The sequence below is a fragment of the Aquarana catesbeiana genome, linkage group LG04 (assembly GCF_042186555.1).
Source record: "Aquarana catesbeiana isolate 2022-GZ linkage group LG04, ASM4218655v1, whole genome shotgun sequence".
Lineage (NCBI taxonomy): Eukaryota > Metazoa > Chordata > Amphibia > Anura > Ranidae > Aquarana > Aquarana catesbeiana.
In genome coordinates this window covers 19,332,631-19,359,350 of record NC_133327.1, presented here as the reverse complement: position 1 = coordinate 19,359,350, position 26,720 = coordinate 19,332,631, and the positions used below count along the sequence as shown (strand labels likewise).

Sequence of the window (26,720 nt, the reverse complement as noted above, 5' to 3'; positions counted from 1 at the left end):
GTTATTCTTCTTGATTTATTCTGTGATATTTGGTGGGGTTTTTTTTGTGGGTGAGAGTAGAATATTACCCTCAGTTTTGGGAATTACATTTTGATTTCTGATGTTGGTACACATTTTTTGGGCTCAAATTATGAATATTTCGAAATGATAAAAAGCACAAAAAATTGTGATTCATTTTAAATTTGCATTAGCAATGGTATTGTTTGTGGATTGTAAAGACTCCTGTGTGAGTTTGGGGTAAAGATGGTTGTGAGATGAAGAGTAACAAGTGAAAAGTGACAGAGAAAAATATATTTTATCAAAACATTCCACATTCTAGTATTCTTAAAATCAAAATATTTTAAGTAGAAGAAACAATGTTGCAAAGGAAAATTTATTTCACAGAAAGATACATTTCATCTCAACATTAAAAGGTTTTTTGTGAAAGTTAGAATTGTTCCATTAGAATCAATGACTGAAACTTCATTTGGACTAAAATAGAGCAGATTTTACTTCCAAAAAATGTTCTCTAATTAGCTCTCATTTTGGTATTTACTATAGCGCCAGGTAAAAAAGACACGAGTTAAAATGAGAGTTATTTTCAGGTCTGAGCATGCTCAGTTGTGTTGGCACCTAGCTGTCCAAAACGGGGAATTTTTCACTTTTCAGACTTTTAAAGATATTTCAGTGTAGAAATCACTTTTTCACATAGTTTAAAAGCTGATTACCTTTAAATAATATACCGCATATTTCAGTACCATTTAGGCAATTATATCATGCCCTAAACATTATTTCCATGTGCAATTCTCCAGGTTTTAGCAGAGTAAGGGTTTGGGCGTTATTTGGTTTCAGGGAACTATAGTAAATTCGAATTTGGGAGTATTTTCTCACCAGCGCTATAGTGAATACAGTTTTAGCGCCAATTAGCTTTTGTAGCGCTAATTCGCGCTAAATTGCCATGAATTAGTGCTAATTCGCTGCAATTTGCACGAATTAGCGCCATGGCGCTATAGTAAATGACCCCCACTGTCTGAGTGACCATATCTGAGATCAGACACATATATATATATATATATATATGTAATCACACCTTAAAACTATTACTGTTTCCTGTAATTCAACAACTAAAATTATATATGAATATAGACCCATACTACAAGACCAATCCAGTTTACCTGACCAGAATCATTAGACAGATCAGATCCTTTGAGGAGATCAAAAGATTGAGAAATAGTGCTCTTGCCGCTCTTTAATTACGGTGAAACTCCACGAGAAGAGTACCATTTTATTAAATTCATGGAATTTGCTCTTTGTGCTGAAGTGGAGGAAAAAAAATTCAACACATTGAGGAGATATCACTTGATGAATCAAAGGTTTTAATGATAAATCAAACATTATTACACCGAGGGACCAAAGTACAAGAACATAGTCAGGGCAATGGGTACAGCAATACATCAGGTATTGATGATCCCTGAAAAACTGAGCTATCCAGTGGTGTCTAACACTCTACGGGACATATTTCAAGGAATTTTCAGGAGGCCCAAAAATAGAAAAGGCTATTTATATAGGCTAGCAAATTCATTTGTACAGGCCATATTCGCCTCTGTGCACAAGATTCCTTATGGGCTGCAATACCTAATAAAAGTCCTACATGAATCTTTGCGAAAAAAGTTTCCATATGAAAGTAAAAAGATTCACTGTTGTGGCCTGTTGGATCTTTCCTCTCAGAGTACTTCCGCACAGCCATAGAGGAACCAAATAAATTTGGCTACCGTATAGTGATAAGAAATATGCAAAGAATTACAGGCGATATCGACATTTGCCTTGTTCCTAATATGCTCTTTTTCTAGCTAAAATGGCCCTGACTTATTGTTTATGCAATCTGCTTAGTTCCGACCAACGAGTACAACAATATTTAAAGAACTAGCAAAAGTTTACCATATTAGGAAATATTGTGAAAAGAGACGCTGGATTTGACAATAAAGCTGACAATGCACCATGAGTCACCAGTGTGCCTTAGCCAATGGCAGCTTGCCAAATACTGCTATAAAATGACATGTGTAAAAGGGTTCCTGTGTGACTCTGCTGGAACTCCTTGCTGTGTACAGAGTTCACCCCTATGTATCGATACATTTGTAATAAATCTGTCTTCTAATCAACATGACCGGGGTTGACTAATCAGTGAGAGAATGGAATTTTACTGACATCAGATAAAAAAAACAAACCAGAAGTTTAACTTATGGTTTGTGTCTCAAATCTTCCACTCGACTATAAACTCCTTTGCTCCCTATAGAGATCATTCACCTGGGTTGGATGACTTTATCAAGGAAACCTCCCAAAAGCTCAGGGCATTCTTTAGGCGAGTTATGGATGTTCCAGATCCGGATATAGCGTACTTGGTAAAGCCAAATTCTGACGTCGTACAGATTCCTAAGATAACCATGAATGCAGAGGACATCATCAATATACATTCTCTGCTTTCTAAACATGAGAATTTTGTATTTTGCCGCCACGGACATTTGCCAACCACATACCTTATGCGCCGAGTCTATAAGGATATTGGACCGGTGCCGCTTCTTAAGGATCTTGAGGACAGATGGCGCTGTCTATGATGAGACAAGCGAAAAAACAAAATTCCCGCTATGTTTACTCAGCAAAGTTTCTCCACTGGAAGATTTGGATGTTGAAATGGAGAAAGCTAAGATTTCCAGCCTAAAACTAGCCCTAGAACTTATGGTTAAACAACCTAAAGAAAAACTCCTTGAGAGTCTGATGCCAGCACAAGAAATAATAGGAAGTAAAGCTTCCACCAGTACTGAACATGCACACAAAAAAGGAAAATCCCATTCATCTAAAGACCATGACGCCTCCCAGGAAGCACAAATGCGTGAGGAACGCCTGCAGATTTTACAAAAAGCTGGTTACTTCACAAAGGCAGAAAACGAGCAAGAGTTCTTCAACCTACTTGCCCAAGAAATCAAAAACAAACATCTACTACGTCCCAAAAGAAAATCAGAGATAGAAACCAGCGAGCAGGCATTAGAGGGTGTCAAGGGGACCTTTGAAAAGCTACAGAACAGGATAGACATTTACAAAACATTTAGGAAAACCCTAGTTAGACTTACCGGTAACGGTATTTCTACGAGTCTTTCAGGACAGCACCTGGAGAGAGCGCAGCTCCACCCACTTTCCCAGGAAACACTGCAGTCAGTTTCTTTAAAGACCGGACACTTCCACCATGGCCTCAGTTGTTCATAGAGTACCTCCAGCCATGCTGAAATTAGATAAGCAGAACATAGCAATAACACATCTTATAACCTTAAAATTTAGGGCGGGTCATCGGCGCTGTCCTGAAAGACTCGTAGAAATACCGTTACCGGTAAGTCTAACTAGGGTTTTCTCCCTTCGTCTTTCAGGACAGCACCTGGAGATGATAAAAGAGTACTTACTCTAGGGTGGGACCACCGCCTGCAGGACCTTCCTGCCAAACGATTGTTCCGCTGCTGATAGCAAGTCCAACCTGTAGTGGCGGGTGAAGGTGGAGAAACTTGTCCACGTGGCCGCTTTACAGATCCGACCTGGGGAAGCCCCTGCCCTCTCTGCCCAGGACGTTGCTACTGCCCTTGTTGAATGGGCCACTACCCCCTTAGGGGGCTCTGCTCCTGAAGCTCTATAAGCTTCACCGATGGCCATTCTCAGCCATCTACCTATGGTGCTTTTGGATGCTCTATACCCCCTACGTGGACCAGAGAATAGAACAAAAGAGAGAATCTGATCTTCTAAAATTTTTTGTTATCTCTATATAGTGTAACACCTTCTCACGTCCAGGGAATGGAAAGACCTCTCCTTAGCACTGGACAAAAAGTAGGGAGAATTATCTCTTGTGCCCTATGAAATGCTGATGACACCTTTGGCAGAAAACCCGGGTCAGTTTTTAGCACTACCCGGTCTGGAAAAACATAACAAAAGGGTTCTCTTATGGAAAGAGCTTGTAACTCGCTTATTCTCCTAGCTGAAGTTACCGCTACTAACAGGACTATTTTTAACGACCATAGCCTGATTGATGCTTCCTCTGGAGGTTCAAAAGGCTCTTTGATTAGACCCCGCAGAACCACAGACAGGTCCCATCTAGGAAAAAACTTAAAAGGTATTGGCCTAGCTCTGGCCAATGCCCTGAAAAACCTAATAATGAGCGGCTCCCTGGATAATTGTCTCTCAAGGAAAACCGATAATGCAGCTACCTGTACCTTTAGGGTGCTAGCTGCCAACCCCATCTCCATTCCCTCATGGAGAAATTCTAATACTGGAGCAATTTCTTGTGGTGAAAGTATCCTAGCTGCACACCAGCTATTAAATCGCTTCCATGTCTTGAAATAGATGGCCCTGGTAACCTCCTTACGACTATTCAGCAGGGTAGAGACCAGTTTATCTGAAAGGCCCTTATTTTTTAACATCTGCTCCTCAGTAACCACCCTGTCAACATGAGATGCTGGGCATTCGGATGATGAAGGGGGCCCTGCGTTAGTAGATCCTTCCGCAGTGGAAGCGCCCAATAAGGTTCCACCGCCATCCTCTGTATTGTTGCGAACCAAGCCCGTTTGGGCCAGAAAGGGGCCACTAGAATCATACTCGTGTTCTCTTTCTGTAGCTTTTTTAAGACCAAGGGAATCATCTGAAAGGGGGGAAAAGCGTAGCACAACTGGAAGTTCCATGGCTGCGCTAATGCATCCAATCCCTTCGCCTGATCCTGCCTGTTTAGTGAGAAGAAGGCCTCTACTTTTGCATTCTTTTGAGATGCAAAAAGAGTGCGTTCAGACTCCATTCTGCTTCCAGTATTCTTTCCCTGCTCAGAAAGTCTGCTAGAAGGTTCAAATCTCCCTTCAGATGTATTGCTGTTATGGATTTTAGATTGTTTTCCGCCCAGGCTAGAATCTGGAGTGCCAAGTATAGCAGAGCCCTGCTCCTTGTTCCTCCCTGCCTTGATATATATGCCACCGCTGTGGCATTGTCCGATAAAACTTGAACATGATGGCCCCGGACTGTCTTTTCGAAGGCCCATAAACCCAGGAGAATAGCCCTTAGCTCTCTCCGATTGGAGGACTTTCTGGCTTCCCAGTCTGTCCAACTCCCCTGAGCCATCTGCTCGTCCGGGTGGGCACCCCAGCCCCAGGAACTTGCGTCTGTTAGTCTTTTCTCCAAAGGAAAGCCCCAGAGCAGACCCCTGTCCAGGTTTGAGTGATTTCTCCACCACCAAAGCTTCCTCTGAACCCGCGTAGGTATCTTTATTAATCTTTCCAGGGACTCCCCATAGGACCAACTCATTAAAATTGCCTGCTGAAGCTCCCTTGTATGTAGACGTGCCCACTGCACTGCTGGTATAGTCGCAGTGAGTAGCCCTAGGACCGACATAGCTGCTCTTATGGAGATTGGCATATTTGTTTGTGTCCTCTTTACCGCCCCCTGAAGCTTCTCCATCTTCTCCTCGGGGAGAAAAATTCTCTCCTGGATGGAATCTATCGTGTAGCCCAGGAATAGTATGGTCTGAGATGGAATCAAGTTTGATTTCTCCTCGTTTATTATCCATCCTAGACCTACCAAGTGTCTCATTGTCTTTTCCAGATCCCTCACTAATAGGTCCCTTGTTTTGGCAAAAATTAGTAGATCGTCTAGATAGGGCAGGACTGATACTCCCTCTACTCTGAGTGGGGCTAAGGCCTCTGCCAGGATCTTTGTGAAAATCCTCGGAGAGGATGACAACCCGAAAGGGAGAGCTCTGAACTGGAGATGAAGGGTTGATTTCCCCAATTTTATCGCAAACCTTAGGTGCTTCTGCGATGTTGATGCTACTGGTACATGTAAGTATGCATCTCTCAGGTCTATGGACGCCATAAAACATCTTGGGGTCAGGAGACTCTTCACTGAGAATTTTGTGTCCATTTTGAATTTTTTGTATCTGATAGTCTTGTTGAGAATCTTCAGGTTCAGGATGAGCCTGAATTTTCCCGAAGGCTTCTTCACAAGAAATATGTGTGAATAGCACCCCTGTTCTAATTCCCCGGGGGGCACGCTCGTGATCACCTTTTGTAGCATCAATTCTCTCAGGATAGCTGTCATTGCTAGTGACTTTTCTGGGTCTCGGGGAGCCTGGGTTATGTAAAAATGCACAGGAGGAGGTTGAGAAAATTCCAGCCTGTAACCCTCCAGAATGGTCTTGAGGATAAACTGGCTGTTCGTTATAGTCTTCCACTGTAAAAAGAAGGTCTGTAGCCTTGCTCCCACAGTTGGATGACAGTCACTGGGTTTTTGTGCTTGTGGTCGGGGGGCGAAAAAGTACTCCTGACTTGCCCCTCCCTCTTTGAGATTTCCAAGGCCTTTTATAGCCTGCCTCTTTGGTATCAGGGGTTTTCCGAAAAGCACGAAAATTCTTGTTCCCTTGCGGAATCACCTTTTTCTTTACAGGGAAAGCCTTCTTTTTGTCAGCTGTTCTGTCAAGTATAGCTTCCAGCCCAGGGCCAAACACCAGATCACCCTCAAAGGGTAAACCACATAACTTTGTTTTTGAGGCCGTATCCCCTGTCCATGTCTTGACCCATAAAGCCCTGCGAGCTGAGTTTATCAGGGCTGTGGATCTGGCTGACATTCTGATTGACTCCGCTGAGGCATCTGCTATATACCCTACCGCCTTAGATAACACCGGGAGCGTATCTAGCAGATCTTTACGAGGCGTCCCCGCCTCAATGTGAGCTTTCAGCTGCTCCAGCCAGTGTCCCAGATTTCTGGCTACGACTGTTGAAGCCATGGCAGGTTTCAAATTTGCTAAAGATGAATCCCATGCCTTCCTTAATAGGGAGTCTGCCTTTTTATCCATGGTATCCTTAAGGATACCCATGTCCTCAAACGCCAGGTCAGTATTCCTTGATACCTGGGAAAACGCTGCGTCCAATCTTGGTTTTTTGTTCCAGATATGCGAGCTATCCTCATCAAACGGAAACCTCCGCTTGAGGGATTTAGAAAAGAAGGGGGCTCTTTCTGGATCCTTCCACTCCCTCTTAATGGTTTCTGATAAAAACCTATGTACAGGAAAAACCCTGTGTTTTTCCTCCCCAAGGCCCTGAAACATCCTATCGTGTAAGGATAGCTGAGTTTTATCCTCTGTGATGTTAAGGGTAGTGTGTATTGTCTTTAGTAGATCATCCACCTCCTCAAGGGATAGTTTGTATCTAGAAGAAGGAGAAGAAGCTTCATTCCCTTCTTCCGCTTCCTCGTCAGAATTTAGTAAAACGTTACATTCTTCCTCCTCTGAGTCGCTGCCCCCTCTGGATGCTGAAACAGAGGATTGAGAACGCGGCACCATACTGCTATGCGCCGTTGGGCGTCTATCCAGGTAGGACCTGAAGGACTCAAAGGTGTCCGCCAGTTCCTTCCTGAAAGAGCTCAGCAATTCCCCTTGCTGAGTTGCAGGACTAGCGGGAGCTGTCTCCTCCTTAACTATGTCCGCAATACAAGATTTGCATAATATTTTGGTCCAGGAATCCCTCAGTAACCCCTTACATGAGGGACATTTCCTTTTAACAATAGGGGAGACATGCTTGGTCTTTTCTTTAGCCTTCTGCAATATCCCAAGGGAAAAAAGACATTTGCTGAACCATATTTCACCAAAACAGTTTACATGCTGTATACAAGGAACACAGAAAAAACCCACCAAGGAAGTTAACCCTTTAACCCCTAAGTCTTGTTCCACAGCCGGTGAATCACCCCACAGATCCACCTTAAACCAGATAATCACTTATCTTTCCATTAGTAATCAGGAAAAAGTGATCTGCAGGCTCCCCCCTTTTTTTTTTTTTTAAGGAAGGGAATTTATATACATAAATATCACAACTGCCCATAGAGTAATAACAGTGATCAATGTCCCTGCTTACCCGAGCCTGGCTGATTGGTGTGGTTCCTGCTCCTGCCACCGCCATCTGATCGTCCTCCATTGCTGACAGGACAAACAGCGGCGTCTGTGCTCTTTTATTTAATTTTCCCGGGCCGCTTACCGCTGTGAGGGCCGGAAATGACATCAGCCGTAGAGACCGCCCCCTTCCTCCTGCGTTCCAGCGGCCGGAACCGGAAGCTGCGTCGCGCCGCTCGAGGCCCCCGCCCCCGGTCGGAAATGACACGCTCGCCATCCGAACCCGGAAGGCGTGCGGTCAGCAGAGTAGACGCCGTTTGCTACTCCACAGCCCATGCCGCCGGTATTGTAGGAGCGGGACCCTCGCAGCCTGGCTCTCGCCGAGCATAAAGAGGAGGGGGCGCCGGAGAATTCCCCACACGTCAGGGAGGATGCTGGGCTGTCTTCTGAAGAAAAAAAAGGCGACATCAACCGGTATGCCTCCTACTTTCACCACCTGGAGAAAGCGCAGCACACCCCTGGTTCCCTGCAGCGCTTCCACCATGGCGGAGGAAACACTACAACTGAGGCCATGGTGGAAGTGTCCGGTCTTTAAAGAAACTGACTGCAGTGTTTCCTGGGAAAGTGGGTGGAGCTGCGCTCTCTCCAGGTGCTGTCCTGAAAGACGAAGGGAGAAAAACTGTATCGAGTACTTGGTCAGTGAAGAGTCAGGCATTGATAGAGAGGTCCAGAAGATCTATTATACCGAAGATGAGGCTGTTTTCAATGCAAAGGAACTATTTAAGAAAGGTGTCATAGTGAACACACAGGGGGAATTCTGGTAAATGGAAGGAGAATTCATTTATGTAACACATGTTGGTGAAAAGTTACGTGTCATATGGTCCCAATTGTGGACATAGTACATGCTTATCACAGCGATAATCCAACAATGAAGATTCACCACTATGACGTCGATGTGGGAATGTTTCTGGTTTGCAGCAAACTGTCTGGTAGGATTGAATCCGCTTGAAGTGGAACTTTAAGCTGGCCATGCTGGCTGAATGACAAAAACCAAACACATTTGAGGTGGAGGCAGGAATCCTCCCTTCTGCGCCATTGTATTCCGACAGCGGGGACCCTTGATTGGCTACATTGGGAAGGATTTTTACTAGGAGGAGGTAGGGGGTGCTATGGGCTAGTAGGGAGACTTGTGCAGGCGGGGGATTTAGTGGGAATTGGGCTAAGAGGGGGGGGGGGGGGGGGGTTGAGCTAGGAGAAGGTGGGGAGATTTGAGTGAGGAGGAGGAGGGATCTGTGCAGGGAGGGGGAATTTAGGGAGAATTGAGCTAAGAGGGGGGATTTGAGCTAGGAGAGCCGGAGTCCGTGAACCTGGAAGCAAGGACGGGTGAAGATGGAAGCAGCCTTCGGCAATAACATCACATCGCTGGAAGGCTTTGTTTCATATAATCTGAAAGTATGAATTGCATACTAGCACATTATGCCTTTGTCTTGCAGGTAAAGAAAATGCGGTTTTACAACCGCTTTAAATGGACTGTATTGCATTTATACAAAATGCACAAAAAAAAAAAATTAAAAAAAAATGCATAGGTGTGAACCAGGCCTAAATGAGGTGTAAGTTAAAACCTGAGCTCACCACCCACACTACAACCCTCTTTGGATCTACCAACAACCATGTAGTGCAAGGCCCTCCCAAACTGGATACAAAGTGATAGATTAGTTTAGGCGGTTCCTGATATTATAGTTTGTATAAAGAGTGAACGATCAACTAACTTTAGATCTACCCAGTCAGATTGTAACCTGTATGGTAATGCTAGGTTGTAGAATCATCTCTTCCCAGGAGCCAAGCAAGTCGTCTTTTGGCTCTTCTTTCCCAATCCTATTATTGTATTCTGTACTACATAGAATCAGACAGAAGTAATAGATGATGCAGAACAAACTCTAGCTCACTGGTATCACTATTTATCATGGAATCATCAGTAACCCACACGTATACTCTCAGTTGCAAACATACCAACAATGATAATTACAGAAAGGAAGCCTAATGCCACTTTCACATGAATGATCCGATCGGGTCTGCCTGTCCGTTTTTCATCCAGTGGATCAGATCGGCTGGCAGTCGGGCGTAAAATGGACAGGCAGTCCGTTTACATCAGACTGCCCATAGAGGAGAGCGGGCTGTGTCCATAAGGGGAGTGGGCACGGACCAGCCATCTACCTGCTCAGCAGGGATCAGCAGACCAATTCCCTACTGAGCAAGCAGATCACAGGCAGAGTCCCCCCTGTGTAAAAGGACCCCAAGTCCTGGTTCAAACCAGTGCAACTTTGAAGTCACACTACTTCAGCGCAACTTCATGTACAGCTTCCTGACATCTATGTGACTTCATTCAACAGATGTCGATGCAAGTCGTGCAGCGATTTGAGGGATTCCAGCTCCGCAAATGGGGTGTGGCTTGTCATGTGACTTTGAACTGTCAAGGCTAAAAGACACGGCCACTATGGGTCAGTCAATGCTGTGTATTCATATGACTGGATCAAGCATGTACCTACAGAGCTATTCCCAATATACCCCTCTTCCCTGCAAGAAGGAGCATCATTTTATTTTAATACAAGTTAGATTAACTTTACACAGAAACATCGACGAGGTTTGATTGTGTTTTAATATCTAACATCTACAAAACATGAATATAAACAAGACAAGAAAAGGGGAATACAAGGACAATGAAAGAGCCAACATGTCCAGTACAAGAGAAGTTTAAACCGTCAGTTTTAAAGGCACATTGACTGTAATGTTAAAAAAAAAAAAAAAAAAAAAAAAGGGGGGGGGGGGGGGGGGACAGGTTCTATGCAAAGGCCCAAATAGTATGTTCCTTGGTCTGAGCAGCCAATCAATGTCTCAGATTTACAAAGAAGCCCCAACCATGGCTCAGATCCAGAAGTACCTGGAATACAGCGGTCTGGTGGGACCTTAGTACAGGCTACATAAGTCAATAGGTACTTAAGGGCTGTTCGCTGCAGTTATGTGTAGGGAACTGCAAAGGGGTTGGTGGAGGTAAAACGGGAAGTAAACTCTCCATGTAAACTTTCCCCCATATGAAAGTGCACCTTGTGTCACGTTTAGGTTTTGTACACATCAAACCCTACCTCTAGCACCAACACACCCTTGTAATGCCCGGTTGGCTCACTGCCACAGTTATTCTAAAATAAAGCTTGGCTGGGCATGTGCATTATAAGATTTGAGTATGACGCATAGGGGCAGCAGAAGTGTCTTCAGGAAGACTACAGAAGGAATGACAAAAGGTGGCACCATCATTGGTTAGAGGTGGGTTTGTGTGCCTCAGTGCTATATACAGCAAGGCCAGCAATACTTTCACATTGGACTGACATACATGTCAGGGACCTGCTACGTGGGACATAACCAGTGAACTGCCGAGTCTACTTCAAGCCTCATATGACAGCATTAGCACCTCTGCTCCAGAACAGAGCTCACCTTCTCTCTAATCTACCACTCTAGAAAACTGTACAGCAAAACTGCCTTCTCATAGTTAAAAACATTAAAACCATTCCAACAGAAACCTTTAAACAGCATTTTAAATTACTCAACACCCTCCGCTTCCAAGGCCTCCACAATTTGAGCTGCAGAAGGCCGTTCCTTGGGGTTCTCGCTGGTGCACACGAAGAACAACTCAATCGCCTTCTGGTAGGACTCATCCAGCTTGTCCATGTTAAGTGCCGGTCTCGTGCCCAAAGCTTCATAATAAGCGTCCTCATCAAAGTCATCCTCCGTGAAGGATTCCGCTGTACAGAGAATGGAGATGAACAGTTATTGATTACAGACGGCACAACGTAAGCTGAATCAGAATTTAAAGTCTACCACATACCCCTACTTGATGGGAGTTTAAAGAAAAAAAAAAAAAAAAACACCACACACACTAAAACATCTTCCTCCCATCACTCAGCTGAAAAATGCCAGCTCCTTGGCCAGTACAAACTAACATTTGAAAGTCGAATCAAGAGAGCTTCATTGTCCATTAGAACAGAAGATGTGGCCCATTTAGGGGCCTGAAATCCAAGGAGCTCCATGGGGACACAGGAAATTATTTTTAAGAATAACACGAAGCACTGCAGCAGAATTGTTGATGGTTTGGTGGATATGAAAAAGGGGCCATTAACCACCTCAATACTCAAGACCGAAAAATTGTGAGGAAAAAAAAAAAAAAAAAAAAAAAAAAAGTCCGTTAGAAAATTTTGTAAATAAATAATTTTTCTCCTTCACCGAGGTGCGCTGATGGGCACGAGTGAGGTGGCACTGATGATCTGTACAGGTCTCCCCTGTGAGGAAAGGCCGCTGATCGGCTCCCCTCACACTGTCAGTGTTTGTGTGATTGGACACAGATGATCATATGGGTAAAGAGCCATCGCTTCTTTACCAAGATCGGGGACGCGGCAAGAACAAGAGAGCACCTCCCCCGCAGGCATTTGTCTATACAGCGGGCAGGAGGTAGTTAAAAGGTTTTCCACCTAGCTGAATTTTTTTCTATTCTTTAAAACACTTTTTAACCACCCTATAGCCGATTTACTGTTACAGGACCTCATAACATACATACAAGTTATATATTTAGATAGAGATAGAGATAGAGATTTAGATAGAGATATAATAGAGATAGAGATATATATATATATATATATCCTGTTTCCCCCGAAAATAAGACCTAGTGTGGATACAGGCGCTGGAAATTTAATCTCAGCTGGATTGTGGTCCTGCCCAATCACACCTGCCCACAACACTTGTTCACTGTATGTGTTATAACCTTCTCTCTCTGGCAGAACACCTGCACACCCTAGTTATATGCACACTGGGTTTGATTCAATTATGTTTAATTAATATACTACTAAAATATATATATATATTTTTTTTTTTTTGTCACATAGGGTAGCGCCACTTCCCCACTCTCTTTTATATACTCCTTTAGGTCCTGTTGGGAACAAATTAGGGGAGGCTGCAACCCTTGTTCTCTTAAGCGCGGATTTTTACTATACTAGAGATCTGGAGACTGGCTAGGCCACTCCAGGACCTTCAAATGCTTCTTACGAAGCCTCTCCTTCGTTCCCCGGGCGGTATGTTTAGGATCATTGTCATGCTGAAAGACCCAGCCACGTTTCATCTTCAATGCCCTTACTGATGGAAGGAGGTTTGCACTCAAAATCTCACGATACATGGCCCCATTCATTCTTTCATGTACACAGATCAGTCGTCCTGTTCCCTTTGCAGAGAAACAGCCCCAAAGCATGATGTTGCCACCCCCATGCTTCACAGTAGGTATGGTGTTCTTTGGTTTCTACCAATCAGTTCTACTTTGGTTTCATCTGACCATATGACATTCTCCCAATCCTCTTCTGGATCATCCAAATGCTCTCTAGCAAACCTCAGATGGGCCCGGACATGTACTGGCTTAAGCAGGGGGACACGTCTGGCACTGCAGGATCTGAGTCCCTGGTGGCGTAGTGTGTTACTGATGGTAGCCTTTGTTACGTTGGTCCCAGCTCTCTGCAGGTCATTCACTGGGTCCCCCCGTGTGGTTCTGTGATTTTTGCTCACCATTCTTGTGATCATTTTGACCCCACGGGGTGAGATCTTGCATGGAGCCCCAGTTCGAGGGAGATTATCAGTGGTCCTGTATGTCTTCCATTTTCTAATTATTGCTCCCACAGTTGATTTCTTCACACTAAGCTACTTGCCTATTGCAGATTCAGTCTTCCCAGCCTGGTGCAGGTCTACAATTTTGTTTCTGGTGTCCTTCGACAGCTCTTTGGTCTTCACCATAGTGGAGTTTGGAGTGTGACTGAGGTTGTGGACAGGTGTCTTTTATACTGATAACAAGTTCAAACAGGTGCCATTAATACAGGTAATGAGTGGGAGGACAGAGGAGCCTCTTAAAGAAGATACAGGTCTGTGAGAGCCAGAAATCTTGCTTGTTTGTAGGTGACCAAATACTTATTTTCCACCATAATTTGCAAATAAATTCTTTCAAAAATCAGATAATGTGATTGTCTGGATTTGTTTCCACATTTTGTCTCTCATAGTTGAGGTTTACCCATGATCACAATTACAGGCCTCTCTCATCTTTTTAAGTGGGAGAACTTGCACAATTGGTGGCTAACTAAATACTTTTTTTCCCCACTGTATATAAATCTCACAGGTATCGTGTCTATGTCTATTCCTCCCGGGAACACAAATGATGGGGCACTATTCCTCCCGCCCCCCGGAACACCAATGATGGGACACAATCCCCCCCCCCGAAATACTTCGGGCCCTAATGTAGAATAAGAGCTTCTCTACATTGTCAATGAAATTGCATCAATAATTTAAATATCTATGATAGGTTCCGCTGCATTTGGCTGAATCAGAAAATCTTTATCATCCATACATGTCAAGTCTTTTTATTGGTATTCCTGGCTGCAGCCACCAGACTGCTCTGCACTTCAGTCTTCGGCTACTGAAGCTACTGCATTAAGCAAAATTCCACAGAAAACTACTTTGCAAAACACTAAACAGACTGTTGGTGACCTTTTTCACCATCCAGCTCTGTCATCAGCACAGATTAGAAATAATGGTTCTCTATCAGCTATCCTAACAAATTATAAAATGGTACTGGGCATGTTTGCCGTTATCGCTCCTTCTTTATACTATTACCGTGGAACATTCAGTAGAAGCCAGTCATATTAATCCCTCCATTCAGGGTATTAGAGCAAGAAGCAAAGAATATAAATTAGCTCTATATGCAGATGTTCTTCTATATTACCTGCCCCGGGATTTAGCATTACCTCGCTTCACTTCAGTGTGCACGCAGCTCGGCTCTGGCAGCTACTCCTCGCCTCTGTGCATTTCCTCGAGGCAGCAGCGGGCAGGGCTGAGAATAGCAGGGGGGAGCTGACGTCAGCGAGGAGAGACGTGCCTGGTCACATACAGCCACGCCGCCTTGTACACAGGAGGATACACAGGATTCTAACAGACTGGCAGGGAGGAAGATGCGGACCAACTAATCAATAATGAAAATCGTTGACAGCCATTTTCATCATCCATTATCATTGATTAATCGTTACAGCGCTAATGACAACAAAAACTACCCAAATGACCCTGCTCAAAAGTTTACATGCCCTGGTGATTTTGGCTTGATAATATGCCCACAAGTTGGTACAAAGGGGGTTTGAATAGCTATTAAAAAGGTAACCATTCTCACCCTTTAGCATGGAATTTGTGTGTGTAAAAAGGTCAGAGTTTCTGGACTCCTGACAGACCCTTGCATCTTTCATCCAGTGCTGCACTGAGGTTTCTGGATTCTGAGTCATGGGGAAAGCAAAAGAATTGTCAAAGGATCTGCAGGAAAAGGTAGTTGAACTGTATAAAAACAGGAAAGGGATATAAAAAAGGAATTGAGAATGTCAATAAAGAAGGGGAAAGTGAGGGGTTCTGTTGAAACCAAACCACGGTCAGGTAGACCAACTAAAACTTCAGCCACAAATGCCAGGAAAATTGTTCAGGATGCAAAGAAAAACCCACAAATAACTTCAGGTGAAACACAGGACTCTCTGAAAACATGTGGTGTGGCTGTATCAAGATGCACAATAAGGAGGCACTTGAAGAAAGATGGGCTGCATGGTCAAGTCGACAGAAGAAAGCCATTACTACGCAAATGCCACAAAGTATCCCGCTTACAATACGCCAAGCAGCACAGAGACAAGCCTCAAACCTTTTGGCACAAAGTCATTTGGAGTGATGAGACGAAAGTTGGGCTTTTTGGCCACAACCATAAACACTACATTTGGAGAGGAGTCAACTATGATGAAAAGGTACAATATTCCTACTGTGAAACACGGAGGTGGATCGCTGATGTTTTGGGGATGTGTGAGCCACAAAAAGGCACAGGAAATTTGGTAAAAAATTTTTGGCAAGATGAATGCAGTATGTTATGAAAAAAATACTGGAGGAACATTTGCATTCATCAGCCAGGAAGCTGCGCATGGGACGTACTTGGACATTCCAACATGACAATGATCCAAAACACAAGGCCAAGTCGACATGTCATTGGCTACAGCAGAATAATAGGATTTTTAAAACCACTTACCTGTAAAATCCTTTTCTTGGAGTACATCATAGGACACAGAGCCTCAAGTACGGTAATTACTTAGTGGGTTATGGGCCTACCTTCAGATGTTTACACTGGTATAACCAGGAAGTTGACTCCCCTATATAACCCCTCCTCCTTCCAGGAGTCCTCAGTTTTTGTAGTCAAGCAATACAAGCAATATACTCTCACCCCATAAAGCAGAGGGGCGGGAGCTCTGTGTTCTATGATTTACTCCAAGAAACGGATTTTACAGATAAGCCGTTTTAAAAATCCTATTTCTTTATTGTACATCATAGGACACAGGGCCTCAAGTAATTACTTGGTGGGATGTCCCATAGCAATGCTACTTGAGGGGAGGGAGACACAACCCGTAGGGCACCCCCAGACCTTGAGGAAATATACTACTGCCTGCAGCACACTGCGCCCGAAGGCGATATCCTCATTCCATCTTACATCTACTTGATAACATTTTGTAAATGTATGTACTGAAGACCAAGTCGCGGCCTTGCAGATCTGAGACATGGAGGCCTGGTGACGCACTGCCTAAGAAGCACCAATCGTTCTGGTAGAGTGTGCCTTAACTTGAAAAGGGGGAATCTTTCCTTTTAAATCATAAGTTAGAATTATAACTTGTCGAATCCACTTAGGGATTTCGATGCTGCCTGTCCTTTAGGACTCTCTGGCAGAATAAATAAGACATCAGTCTTACGAATCTGAGCAGTTCTCTTTAAATTGATCTTCACTGCTCTCAACGCATCAAGACAATGTAGTGACTTTTCCTTCTTGGAACATGGTTTTGGAATAAAACGATGGCAGGACAATATCTTCATTCAGATGAAAGCCTGAAACCACTTTTGGCAAAAAGCCTGGACGAGGGCGTAGCACCACTCTGTCCTCATGAATGATCAAATATGTCTCTTTACAAGAAAGACCAGCTAAGTCTGAAACCCTCCTTGCTGAGGATATAGCAACCAAAAATACCAGCTTCCTTGTCAAAAGGACTAAAGGAATATGCTGCATCGGTTCAAATGGCTGTTTTTGTAACACCGACAAAACTAATTTCAAGTCCCAAGGGCTTAAGGGTGATTTAACTGGCAGAATAATCCGCATCACTCCTTGCATGAAACCCCGGACTAAAGAACGCGTAGCAAGTGGTCTTTGAAATAAAATTGATAAAGCTGAGGCTTGGCCCTTAATAGTACTCAGGGCCAACTTCATCTCTACGCTTACTTGTAGAAAGGCAAGAATTTTGCCTATAATATATCTCCGAGGGTGCCAACCCTTGGATTCACACCAGGTAACATAAGCTTTCCAGACTCTTTAATATATAGCTCTAGAAGCTGGCTTCCTAGCATTAATCAAAAGTAGAAATAACTGACCTGGAAAGCCCACGTTTTTTTCAGAATGTGGGTCTCTATAGCCAGGCCGTTAAATTTTGCATTCGTAAAGTAGGATGGAATATCGGCCCCTGTGATAGCAGGTCTGGCCTTAGTGGGAGGAGCCATGGACCCTCCACTGCCATCTTTACGATCTCTGCATACCATGACCTTCTGGGCCATGCTGGTGGTACCAGTATTACCAACTTTCTTTCCAGCCTGATCCTGCAAAGAAGTCGAGGTAGCAACTGAATCGGGGGGGACACGCATAGATCAGTGAGAACTGATCCCATGGGGTCACCAAAGCATCCAATCCGTATGTGAGTGGGTCCCTTGTCCTGGACACAAAATTGACTAGCTTCGTGTTGAACCTGGACGCTAGAAGGTCTACGTCCGGAGTCCCCCATCTTTGGCAAACAGCCTGAAACATCTCGGGATGAAGAGACCATTCCCCCGGGAACAACTGCTGGCAGCTTAAGTAGTCCGCCTGCCAATTCTCTACTCCTGCAATGAAAACTGCCGATAGGCATGGGACATTTTTTTCTGCCCAAGCTAGGATCTGGTTCGCCTCTCTCTGAGCTGAGACACTTTTGGTGCCTCCTTGATCATTGATATATGCCACGGCCGTGGCATTGTCCAATTGGATCCTGACAGGACAATTCTTTAACCTGGAGGTCCAGGTTCTCAGAGTCAAAATATACTGCCCGAATCTCTAGGATGTTGATGGGCAAGGCTCTTTCGGTTCTTGACCACCGTCCCTGGACAGTCTTCTCTAGTACTGCTCCCCAGCCTGAAAGGCTGGCACCTGTCGTTACTACTTTCCAGATAATTGGTCTGAAGGACTTTCCTTTCAGCAGGTTTCGAGTTATTAACCACCAACTGAGGCTTTGCGACACTCTTGGGGATAGCCGCATTGGTAAATCCAAAGCTTGAATCGTCTTGTTCCAAGCAGACAGGATACTGTTTTGAAACAGTCTCAAATGGAATTGGGCATAGGGAACTGCTTCGAATGAAGCTACCATCTTTCCTAAAAGACGTATTGTGGGATTTCTCTTTGACTTGACCATGCGCACCAGCTCTTTTATGGAGCTGATCTTTGCAGGAGGCAAGAACACCCTTTCCTGGGCTGTGTCTATGATCAGGCCCAGCCTTTTTAATGGCTTTAAAGGAGGATTTCTTCAGGTTGAGAATCCAACCCAGACGCTCCAGGTAACTGCTTGTAATGGCTACATCCTGCTTTAAGCAGGCCAACGACTGGTCTATTAACAATAGATCTTCTAAGTAAGCCAAGACAGTTATGCCCTGTGCCCTTAACCTTGCTAGAGGTGGGGCTAGTACTTTTGTGAATACCCGGGGTGCTGTAGCTAGCCCGAAGGGCAAGGCTACAAACTGAAAGTGCTTTTGTTCTACTTCGAATCACAGAAACCTGTGATGAGGAGGAAACATAGGGATATGCAGATATGCATCTCTGATGTCGATGGATGTCAAAAGTTCGACTCCTTGTAGGATGGAAACAACTGATCTGATTGACTCCATGCGAAAGGAGCGGATCTTCAGGAACGGATTTAGATTCCGTAGATCTAGAATTAGTCTGATATCCCCATTTGGCTTTGGTACCGTAAACAGGTTGGAGTAGAACCCCAAATCTTGCTCTTATTTGGGAATCTGTATGATCACCCCTTGAGCCAATAATCGGTCTAATGCTTGCAACAGGGATTGCCTTTTCCCTGGATCTTTGGGAACGTTTGATCTCCGAAAACGAGACGGAGGAAACTCTCGAAACTCTAGCTTGTATCCTAGAGAGACTGTGGGGAGAGTCCATTTGTCCTGAATTTCCCTTTGCCAGACTTCCGAGTACCTCAGAAGTCTTCCCCCCACTTTGGTGAGGGGAGATGCCTCTTCCCGACGAGGTCTTCCTCTAGAGTCTGACGGTGGAGGACGTCGCCCCTGCCTAGAGGTGGATGTACCTGGCGTGGGAGAAAGTGCGCTTAAATGAAGGATGTTTATATTTTCTTTTGACTGGCAAAAGAGTACTCCTTCCGCTAGATATTGTCTGGATATACTTATCAAAACTCTCGCCAAATAGTTGTTCTCCATTAAAGGATTAAGAGATTCTTGCAAGGTGCTTCAGCTGACCAACCCTTTAACCAAAGGGTCCTTCGCATGTGAACTAGCACAAGCGCAAGGCGAGAAGCCTGATGAATAGAATCCTTCATAGCATCTATGGCAAAGCATAATACTTTAGGCAGCTCTGCCAACTTCCGGGCCTGTTGTGCAGGGAGCTTGTTAAGAGCATCTGTGAACTGGTCCTTTAAGGACTGACAGATGCCTATAGCTGCAATTGCAGGCTGAGTCACGCTCCCTGCTAAGGAAAAAGAGGATTTTAACAGGCCTTCCAACTTCTTATCTGTTGGATCTTTAAGCATAAGCGCATTGTCCACTGGACAAGTTAAACTTTTATTCACATTGGAAATCGCAGCGTCAATTGCTGGAACCTTCCATCTTTTTGTGAATTTTTCCTCCATAGGATAGAGAGCTAAGAATCTCTTCGGAGGGCGAAAATGCTTATCCGGATGATCCCATTCGGTATAAAATAAGCTTCTCTAGTAATGCGTGGACAGGAAACGCATGCAAAGGCTATAGAGGTTTGAGGGAACCCAGGGAGGAGACCGGACCTTCAGCTAACTCAGTTAGGGGTAGCATGAAAGCAGAGCTAACCATTTCAGTAAGGCTCTGTACTTCAGTTTGTGAAGCTGAAACATCAAGTATTGTTTCCTCAGCAGAGGAATAACCGGCTTGTCTTTCCTCTAGATTGTCTGAGGGTAATATCTCATCTTGTTCCCACAATTCCCTCGGACCCTCCACTGTTTGTAAAGAATTTAAGGTGGGGGGAGAGGGACCTAGGACGCTTCCTATCCACCTGGATGGAGGATGCGATTAAAGCCGCTAATCTTCCTTCTAAGCCCTTCAGGGCAGAGGAAATTGCATCTTCAGTCACGTATACAGGGGCTGAAGTGTGTAAAGCAGTTGCACCACCGCTAGCTTCCAATGACTCACCCTGGCTTGCCATGTCAGGTATCTCGAGAAAGGATGACAGTATGGCAGCATGACTGGGCTTCCCAGCGCCTGGGGGTGGCACCTTAGGTACCTTTACAGTAGCTCTGGAAGGCATAATGCAAGGTACAAAAAACAGAGGTAACAGAATATATCTGCTTTAACAACAATTTACAAGACAAGTGTCACCATAGGATCAGTATTTAAATGCTGATAACAATATATTTCCTGTACTAGAAATGCCTGTCTTACACCCCTTACGTGCCTAGCGCTGCTGTGTTTTAGTGTGATGTGGCCATAGCTGTAACAGACTATGAGCTTAGCTTGGTTACAAGCATCAGGTGAAAAAAACCTGATTGGCGTCCTCAGTGTGTTCCGCCCTTAGCACCATCTATTGCAAGATTGTTCAGCTGTGTGGACGTCTTTACGTCTACACACGGCACCGCCCTGAAAGAACACGCATGGCTGTTTCTAGCCAGACACAGAGCTGCTTGAAGCATTATGTTAAGGTATGTGTAACTTTACTCCTTAAAAGGAGACTTTTTAAAGGCATTCTTAAATATGGAAGGAAATCATAGCCACCTTTTACAGTACCTAGCCTCTTACCTTACCTTTTCCTCGCTGCAGGATACTGCTGATTTAACAGACAGATCCAACTTTCACCCATCACGGCGGGCAGCGTAGTTAAACCTTCAAAAACTGGGGCCCTTTTAATAGGGGTTCCGCTCCTTTGGACCTGCATAGCACCCCTCAGGAACAGCTTTAGGTAATGTAGCAAGACCAAAAAGAGTCTTGGTTCCTAGGGTCCAGCTCTCAAAGAGAAGCTTACAGGCAAAACCTTGTTCTTGAATCGAGGCCCAGGTACCATCCTATGGCCTCAGTGGCGAGGATGGATCCGGTTGTGGAGGTTTTTTAAATCCAGCATGGATCCCTCCCTGGAGCTCCTCAGAGCACATCTTCACTCGTGACCAACACATTAGACACTGGCGAAAAAACTGAGGACTCCTCAAAGAAGGAGGGTTTATATAGGGGAGTCAACTTCCTGTATTGGTTATACCAGTGTCAACACCTGAAGGTAGGCCCATAACCCACTAAGTAATTACTTGAGGCTCTGTGTCCTATGATGTACGATAAAGAAAAAGTAAAGGTTCTGGAGTGGCCATCTCAGTCTCCTGACCTCAATATCATTGAGCCACTCTGGGGAGATCTCAAAACGTGCAGTTCATGCAAGACAGCCCAAGAATTTACAGGAACTGCCAAGAGGAATGGTCAGCTTCACCATCTGAGAAGATAAAGAGCCTCATCCACAAATACCACAAAACACTTCAAGCTGTTATTGATGTTAAAGGGAGCAATACACTGTATTAAGAACTGGGATATGTAAACTTTTGATCAGGGTCATTTGGGTAGTTTCTGTTGTCATTATGATTTAAAAAGAGTAAACACATTTGACCGATAATAAATGGCTTCAGCCAAACATTAACCATGAGTGAAAGAAAAGTTTGTGTCATTCATATTCTCTGAAAAATGGCCAAGAAATCAAAACCACCCCCATCAAATCATTCTTTGCAGCTATTACCTTTTGTACCACCACCCCCTCCCTTTAGAATGTAAGCTCTACGAGCATTGCCCTCCTGTACCTTTTGTATTGAACTGTACTGTAATTGTGTTGTCCCCCTTATACATTGTAAAGCGCTGAGTAAACTGTTGGCGCTATATAAATCTCTCATAATAAATTCTGCCAGGGTAGGTAAACTTATGAGTACAGTCTGACACATCACAGACCTCGGTAAAGAGCCTTTGGATGTGGGCTTTTTACCACGTGATCAGCTGTGTCCAATCACAGCGTAAACAGGAAAAGCTGTTCATCAGCTTTTCCTCCACTCGCACAGGAGAGGGGGTTGGCTGCTCTCCTAGCAGGGAGGGTCTGCGCTGATTGATTATCAGTGCAGCCCCCCCCAGAGATGCCAATCAGTGCCCATTAAAGGGGCCCCATCAGTGCCGCCCATCAGTGAAGGAGAAAACCTGTTTACAAAATTGTATAACAGAAAATAAATTAAAAATAAAACTTCTTCAAAATTTTCAGTCTTTTTTTTTATCTGTTTATTTTTTGCCAAACACCCCAGAGGTGATCAAATACCACCAACAGAAAGTTCTATTTGTGGGAACAAAATGAGAAAAATGTTGCTTGGGTACAGTGTTGCATGGCCAGGCAATATTCATTTAAAATGCGCCGAAAGCTGGGCAGGAAGGGGGGTGCCCAGTATTGAAATGGTTAAAGTTCACCAAAATGTACAGTTTATCAGGCATTCTATCCACCAATCAAAAAAAAAAAATAAAAAAAAAAAAAAAAAAAAAAAAAAAACACGAGAAAAAAAAAAAAACCCCACACACAAAACTGCAAACCTTCATCATCGTTTTCCTCTGGCAGGATCAGATGCGGTATGGACAGAGCCATCATCTCCCACAAGGTGAGGCCAAATGCGTATATATCAGCCTTATCAGTAATGACACCTTCCTCCAAAGTTTCCTTTGGTTTCCAGGACTCCGTGCCAATGTATTGGGCCTTTGGATCACTCACTGGCATGAAAAACCATAAAAAGGGCACATGTTAAGATTTGCTGTCAATTTAAAATATAAAAAGTGCAGAAAGAGAATTTAAGAGAGGATTTTAAGCACTTTAAGATTCGAGCCTCTTTTTCAGACTGTGTTTACAAGTTAAAAGCAGGTTTTTTTTTTTTTGCTATAAAATTACTTAGAACCCCCAAACATACATTTTTTTAACACCCTAGAGAAAAAAAATGGTGGTCATTGCAATACTTTGTCACACCGTATTTGCGCAGCAGTCTTACGAGCGCACTTCTTTGGGAAAAAATTCACTTTTTTAATAAAAAAAAAAATAATAAGACAACAGTAAAGTTAGCCCAATTTTTTGTTATATTGTGAAAGATAATGTTACGCCGAGTAAATTGATACCCAACATGTCAAGCTTCAAAATTGCGCCCGCTCGTGGAATGGCATCAAACTTTTACCCTCAAAAATCTCCATAGGTGATGTTTAAAAAAATTCTACAGGTTTTTTTTGCGTTACAGATGAGGTCTAGGGCTAGAATGATTGCTCTACTGATCGCGGCGATACCTCACATGTGTGGTCTGACCACCGTTTTCATATGCGGGCGCTACTCACGTATGCGTTCGCTTCTGTGCGCGAGCTCGGCGGGATGGGGCACTTTAAAAAAAAAATTCTTCCTTATTTATTTTACTTGATTTTATTTTTTCACTGCTTTAAAAAAAAAAAAAAAAAAAGTAACTTTTATTCCTTGTAATAGAAAAAAAAGCATGACAGGACCTCTTAAATATGAGATCTGGGGTCAAAAAGTCATCAGATCTCATATTTGGACTTAAATGCAATAAAAGGAAAAAAAAAAAAAAAAAATATTGGAAAAAAATTACAACAGAATAACGTGCCTTTAAGACTTATGGGCGGAAGTGACGTTTTGATGTCGCTTCCGCCCTGGTTTGGGATGGAGACGGGTGGCTCCGCCGCTGCCTCCGGTAAGCGGCAGAGGGCACGGGAGAGGGGGGCCCTCTCCCGCCGCCAATAACGATGATCTTGCGGTGAATCCGCCGCAGAGACCACCATTATCGTTAACCGAACCGCCGCCTGAAGAGATGGATACCTCGGTTGTGGCAGCAGCTGCTGCCATTACCGAGATATCCCTCTTCAAAGTCAGGAGGTATATAGTTATGCGGCAGTCGCTAAGTGGTTAAATACAAAACCAAACTGTAGGACTGTAGATACATACCAGGGGTCTCCAAACTTTCTAAACAAAGGGCCATTTTATTATCCATCAGACTTTAGGGGGGGGGGCCCAGACTGTGGCCATTGGACGTAAACAATGCCCCATCTTGGTTATTAGGGGGAGAAATAGTGCCCCATCATTGGTGTCAGTGGGGGGAATTTTGCCCTATTGTTGGCATCAGTGGATGACATCGTGCCCCAAGGGCCGGATAAAAGCAAGCAAAGGGCCGCAGATGTGTAACCTATATGGCCACCTTATGTTTTATACTCACCGGTCATGTTTTCATCCAGATGCAGAGACACCCCAACATCACACAGTTTAATCGTCTCAAAATCACCTTTGATGACAACATTGGATGATTTCATATCGCCATGCAGGATCTTCTTCTCATTGTGTAGGTACTGAGAGAGAGACCAATCCCACAGGAATTCATGAACCATACCAATAAATGGAAAAAAAAAAAAAAAAAAAAACACATTTTAAAAAACTGATAATTACCATGACCTTGTTTCCCAGCACCAAAATTACACTGTGACGAAATTGTATTACGGTTAATGTTACAGTAAGTGCAAACTAAAAAAATGGATTTTTAAAAACAGCTTACCTGTAAAATCCTTTTCTTGGAGTACATCACGGGACACAGAGCACCATAATAATGACTATGTGGGTTATACGCTTACCTTTAGGTGATTGGACACTGGCAACCAATAGTAAGACTGTTCCTCCCATATAACCCCTCCTACACAGGAAGTGCCTCAGTTTTGTAGCAAGCAATGACGATCCCAGAAAAAGAGGGGAGGGACCTCTGTGTCCCGTGATGTACTCCAAGAAAAGGATTTTACAGGTAAACTGTTGTAAAAATCCCATTTTCTTTATCGTACATCACGGGACACAGAGCACCATAATAATGTGGGATGTCCTAAAGCAATGCATCTGAGGGGGGGGGGGGGGGGGGACGACACATCCTTGGACCCAATGGATCTGAGATTATAAAGCAGCCTGCAACACGCTGTGGCCAAACAGTCTCTTTTTGAGACCTCACATCCACCTGGTAAAACCTGGTGAACGTATGAACTGAAGACCAAAACGGCTGCTTTGCAAACCTGAGCCATAGACACCTGTTGGCGTACTGCCCATGATGCACTAACTCCTCTAGTGGAGTGTGCTCTTAAATCGCGGGGTGGAACCCTACGCTTTAATCCATATGCCTGGACAATTGACTGGCGAATCCACCTGGATATAGAACTTGTTGCCGGCTGTCCCTTTCTAAGACCCTCAGGCAAGACGAAAAAAGCAGTCAGTCTTCCGTAAAAGGAGATGACATTTCCAAGTAAACTTTTATTGCTCTCACCACATCCAGTGAGTGAAGCGACCTTTCCTCCCTAGTTTTAGGGTTTGGAAAAAAAGGAAGGTAAAATATCCTGATTAAAATGAAATTTGGAAACCACTTTTGGTAGAAAATCCGGACGAGGTCGCATGACCACTTTGTCCTCATGAAGAGCCATAAAAGGTTCTTTGCACGAAAGGCAGCTAATTCTGACACCCTTCTAGCCGATGTTATAGCCATTACGAAAACTAATTTCCTGGTCAATAGGACCAAAGGGATATGCCTAATAGGTTTAAAGGGTTGACTCTGTAAGGCTGACAGTACCAAATTTAGGTCCCAAGGACATAAAGGTGGTTTAAGAGGTGGCAAAGGTTCACACCAAAGAATGGGATGCAATTGGTCTTTGGAAAAAAAACGATAAGGCCGAAATCTGTCCCTTGATTGTCCCTAAAGCAAGCTGCAAGTCTACTCCTGTTTGGAGAAAGGCGAGCACCCTTCCAATCGTATACCTACGAGGGTTCCATTTCCTTTTCTCACACCAAGAAATGTATGACTTCCAGACTCTATAATAGATAGTTCTAGAAACTGACTTTCTAGCGTTTATCATAGTGGACAAGACTGAACCCATAATACCACGGTCTTTCAGTAGTCTGGTCTCAATAGCCAGGCCATCAAATTCAGCAACCGTAAAGAAGGATGGAATATGGGCCCTTGAGACAACAGGTCTGGGCGGCAAGGAAGAACCAACGGATCTCCTACTGCCAACTTCACAATTTCCGAGCACTATGATCTCCTGGGCCATGCTGGGGCCACTAAGATCACCGGCTTCCGTTCCTCCCGTATTCTGCGTAGTAAGTGCAGCAGAATTTGGATCGGAGGGAAAGCATATATCAGAGAATACTGGTCCCAAGGAACCACTAACGCGTCTATCCTGACAGCAAGCGGATCCTTGGTCCTGGACACAAACCTGTCCAGTTTGGGATTGAATCTGGATGCCAGCAGATCCACATCTGGGGTCCCCCAATATTGGCAGATCTGTAGCAAAACCTCGGGATGTAGGGACCATTCCCCTGGTAACAATTTCTGGCGACTCAGGAAATCCACCTGCCAATTGTCCACCCCCGGGATAAACACTGCCGACAAAAACGGCACATGATTTT

At 44.1% G+C, this 26,720-nt stretch overlaps 1 protein-coding gene across 1 annotated transcript in view; it reads right to left on the bottom strand.

The window, feature by feature from the left end:
* Positions 1–10,514: 10,514 nt before the first annotated feature.
* Positions 10,515–26,720, bottom strand: part of PBK (PDZ binding kinase) — a 48,703-nt gene continuing 32,497 nt past the window's right edge. Inside the window, exons 5-7 of the mRNA XM_073624894.1 lie at positions 24,505–24,634; positions 22,838–23,011; positions 10,515–11,670 (exon numbers count right to left, since the gene is read on the bottom strand). Coding sequence (XP_073480995.1) covers positions 11,468–11,670; positions 22,838–23,011; positions 24,505–24,634 — 507 coding nt within the window. The 3' untranslated portion in view covers positions 10,515–11,467. The remainder of the gene's footprint in view (positions 11,671–22,837; positions 23,012–24,504; positions 24,635–26,720) is intronic.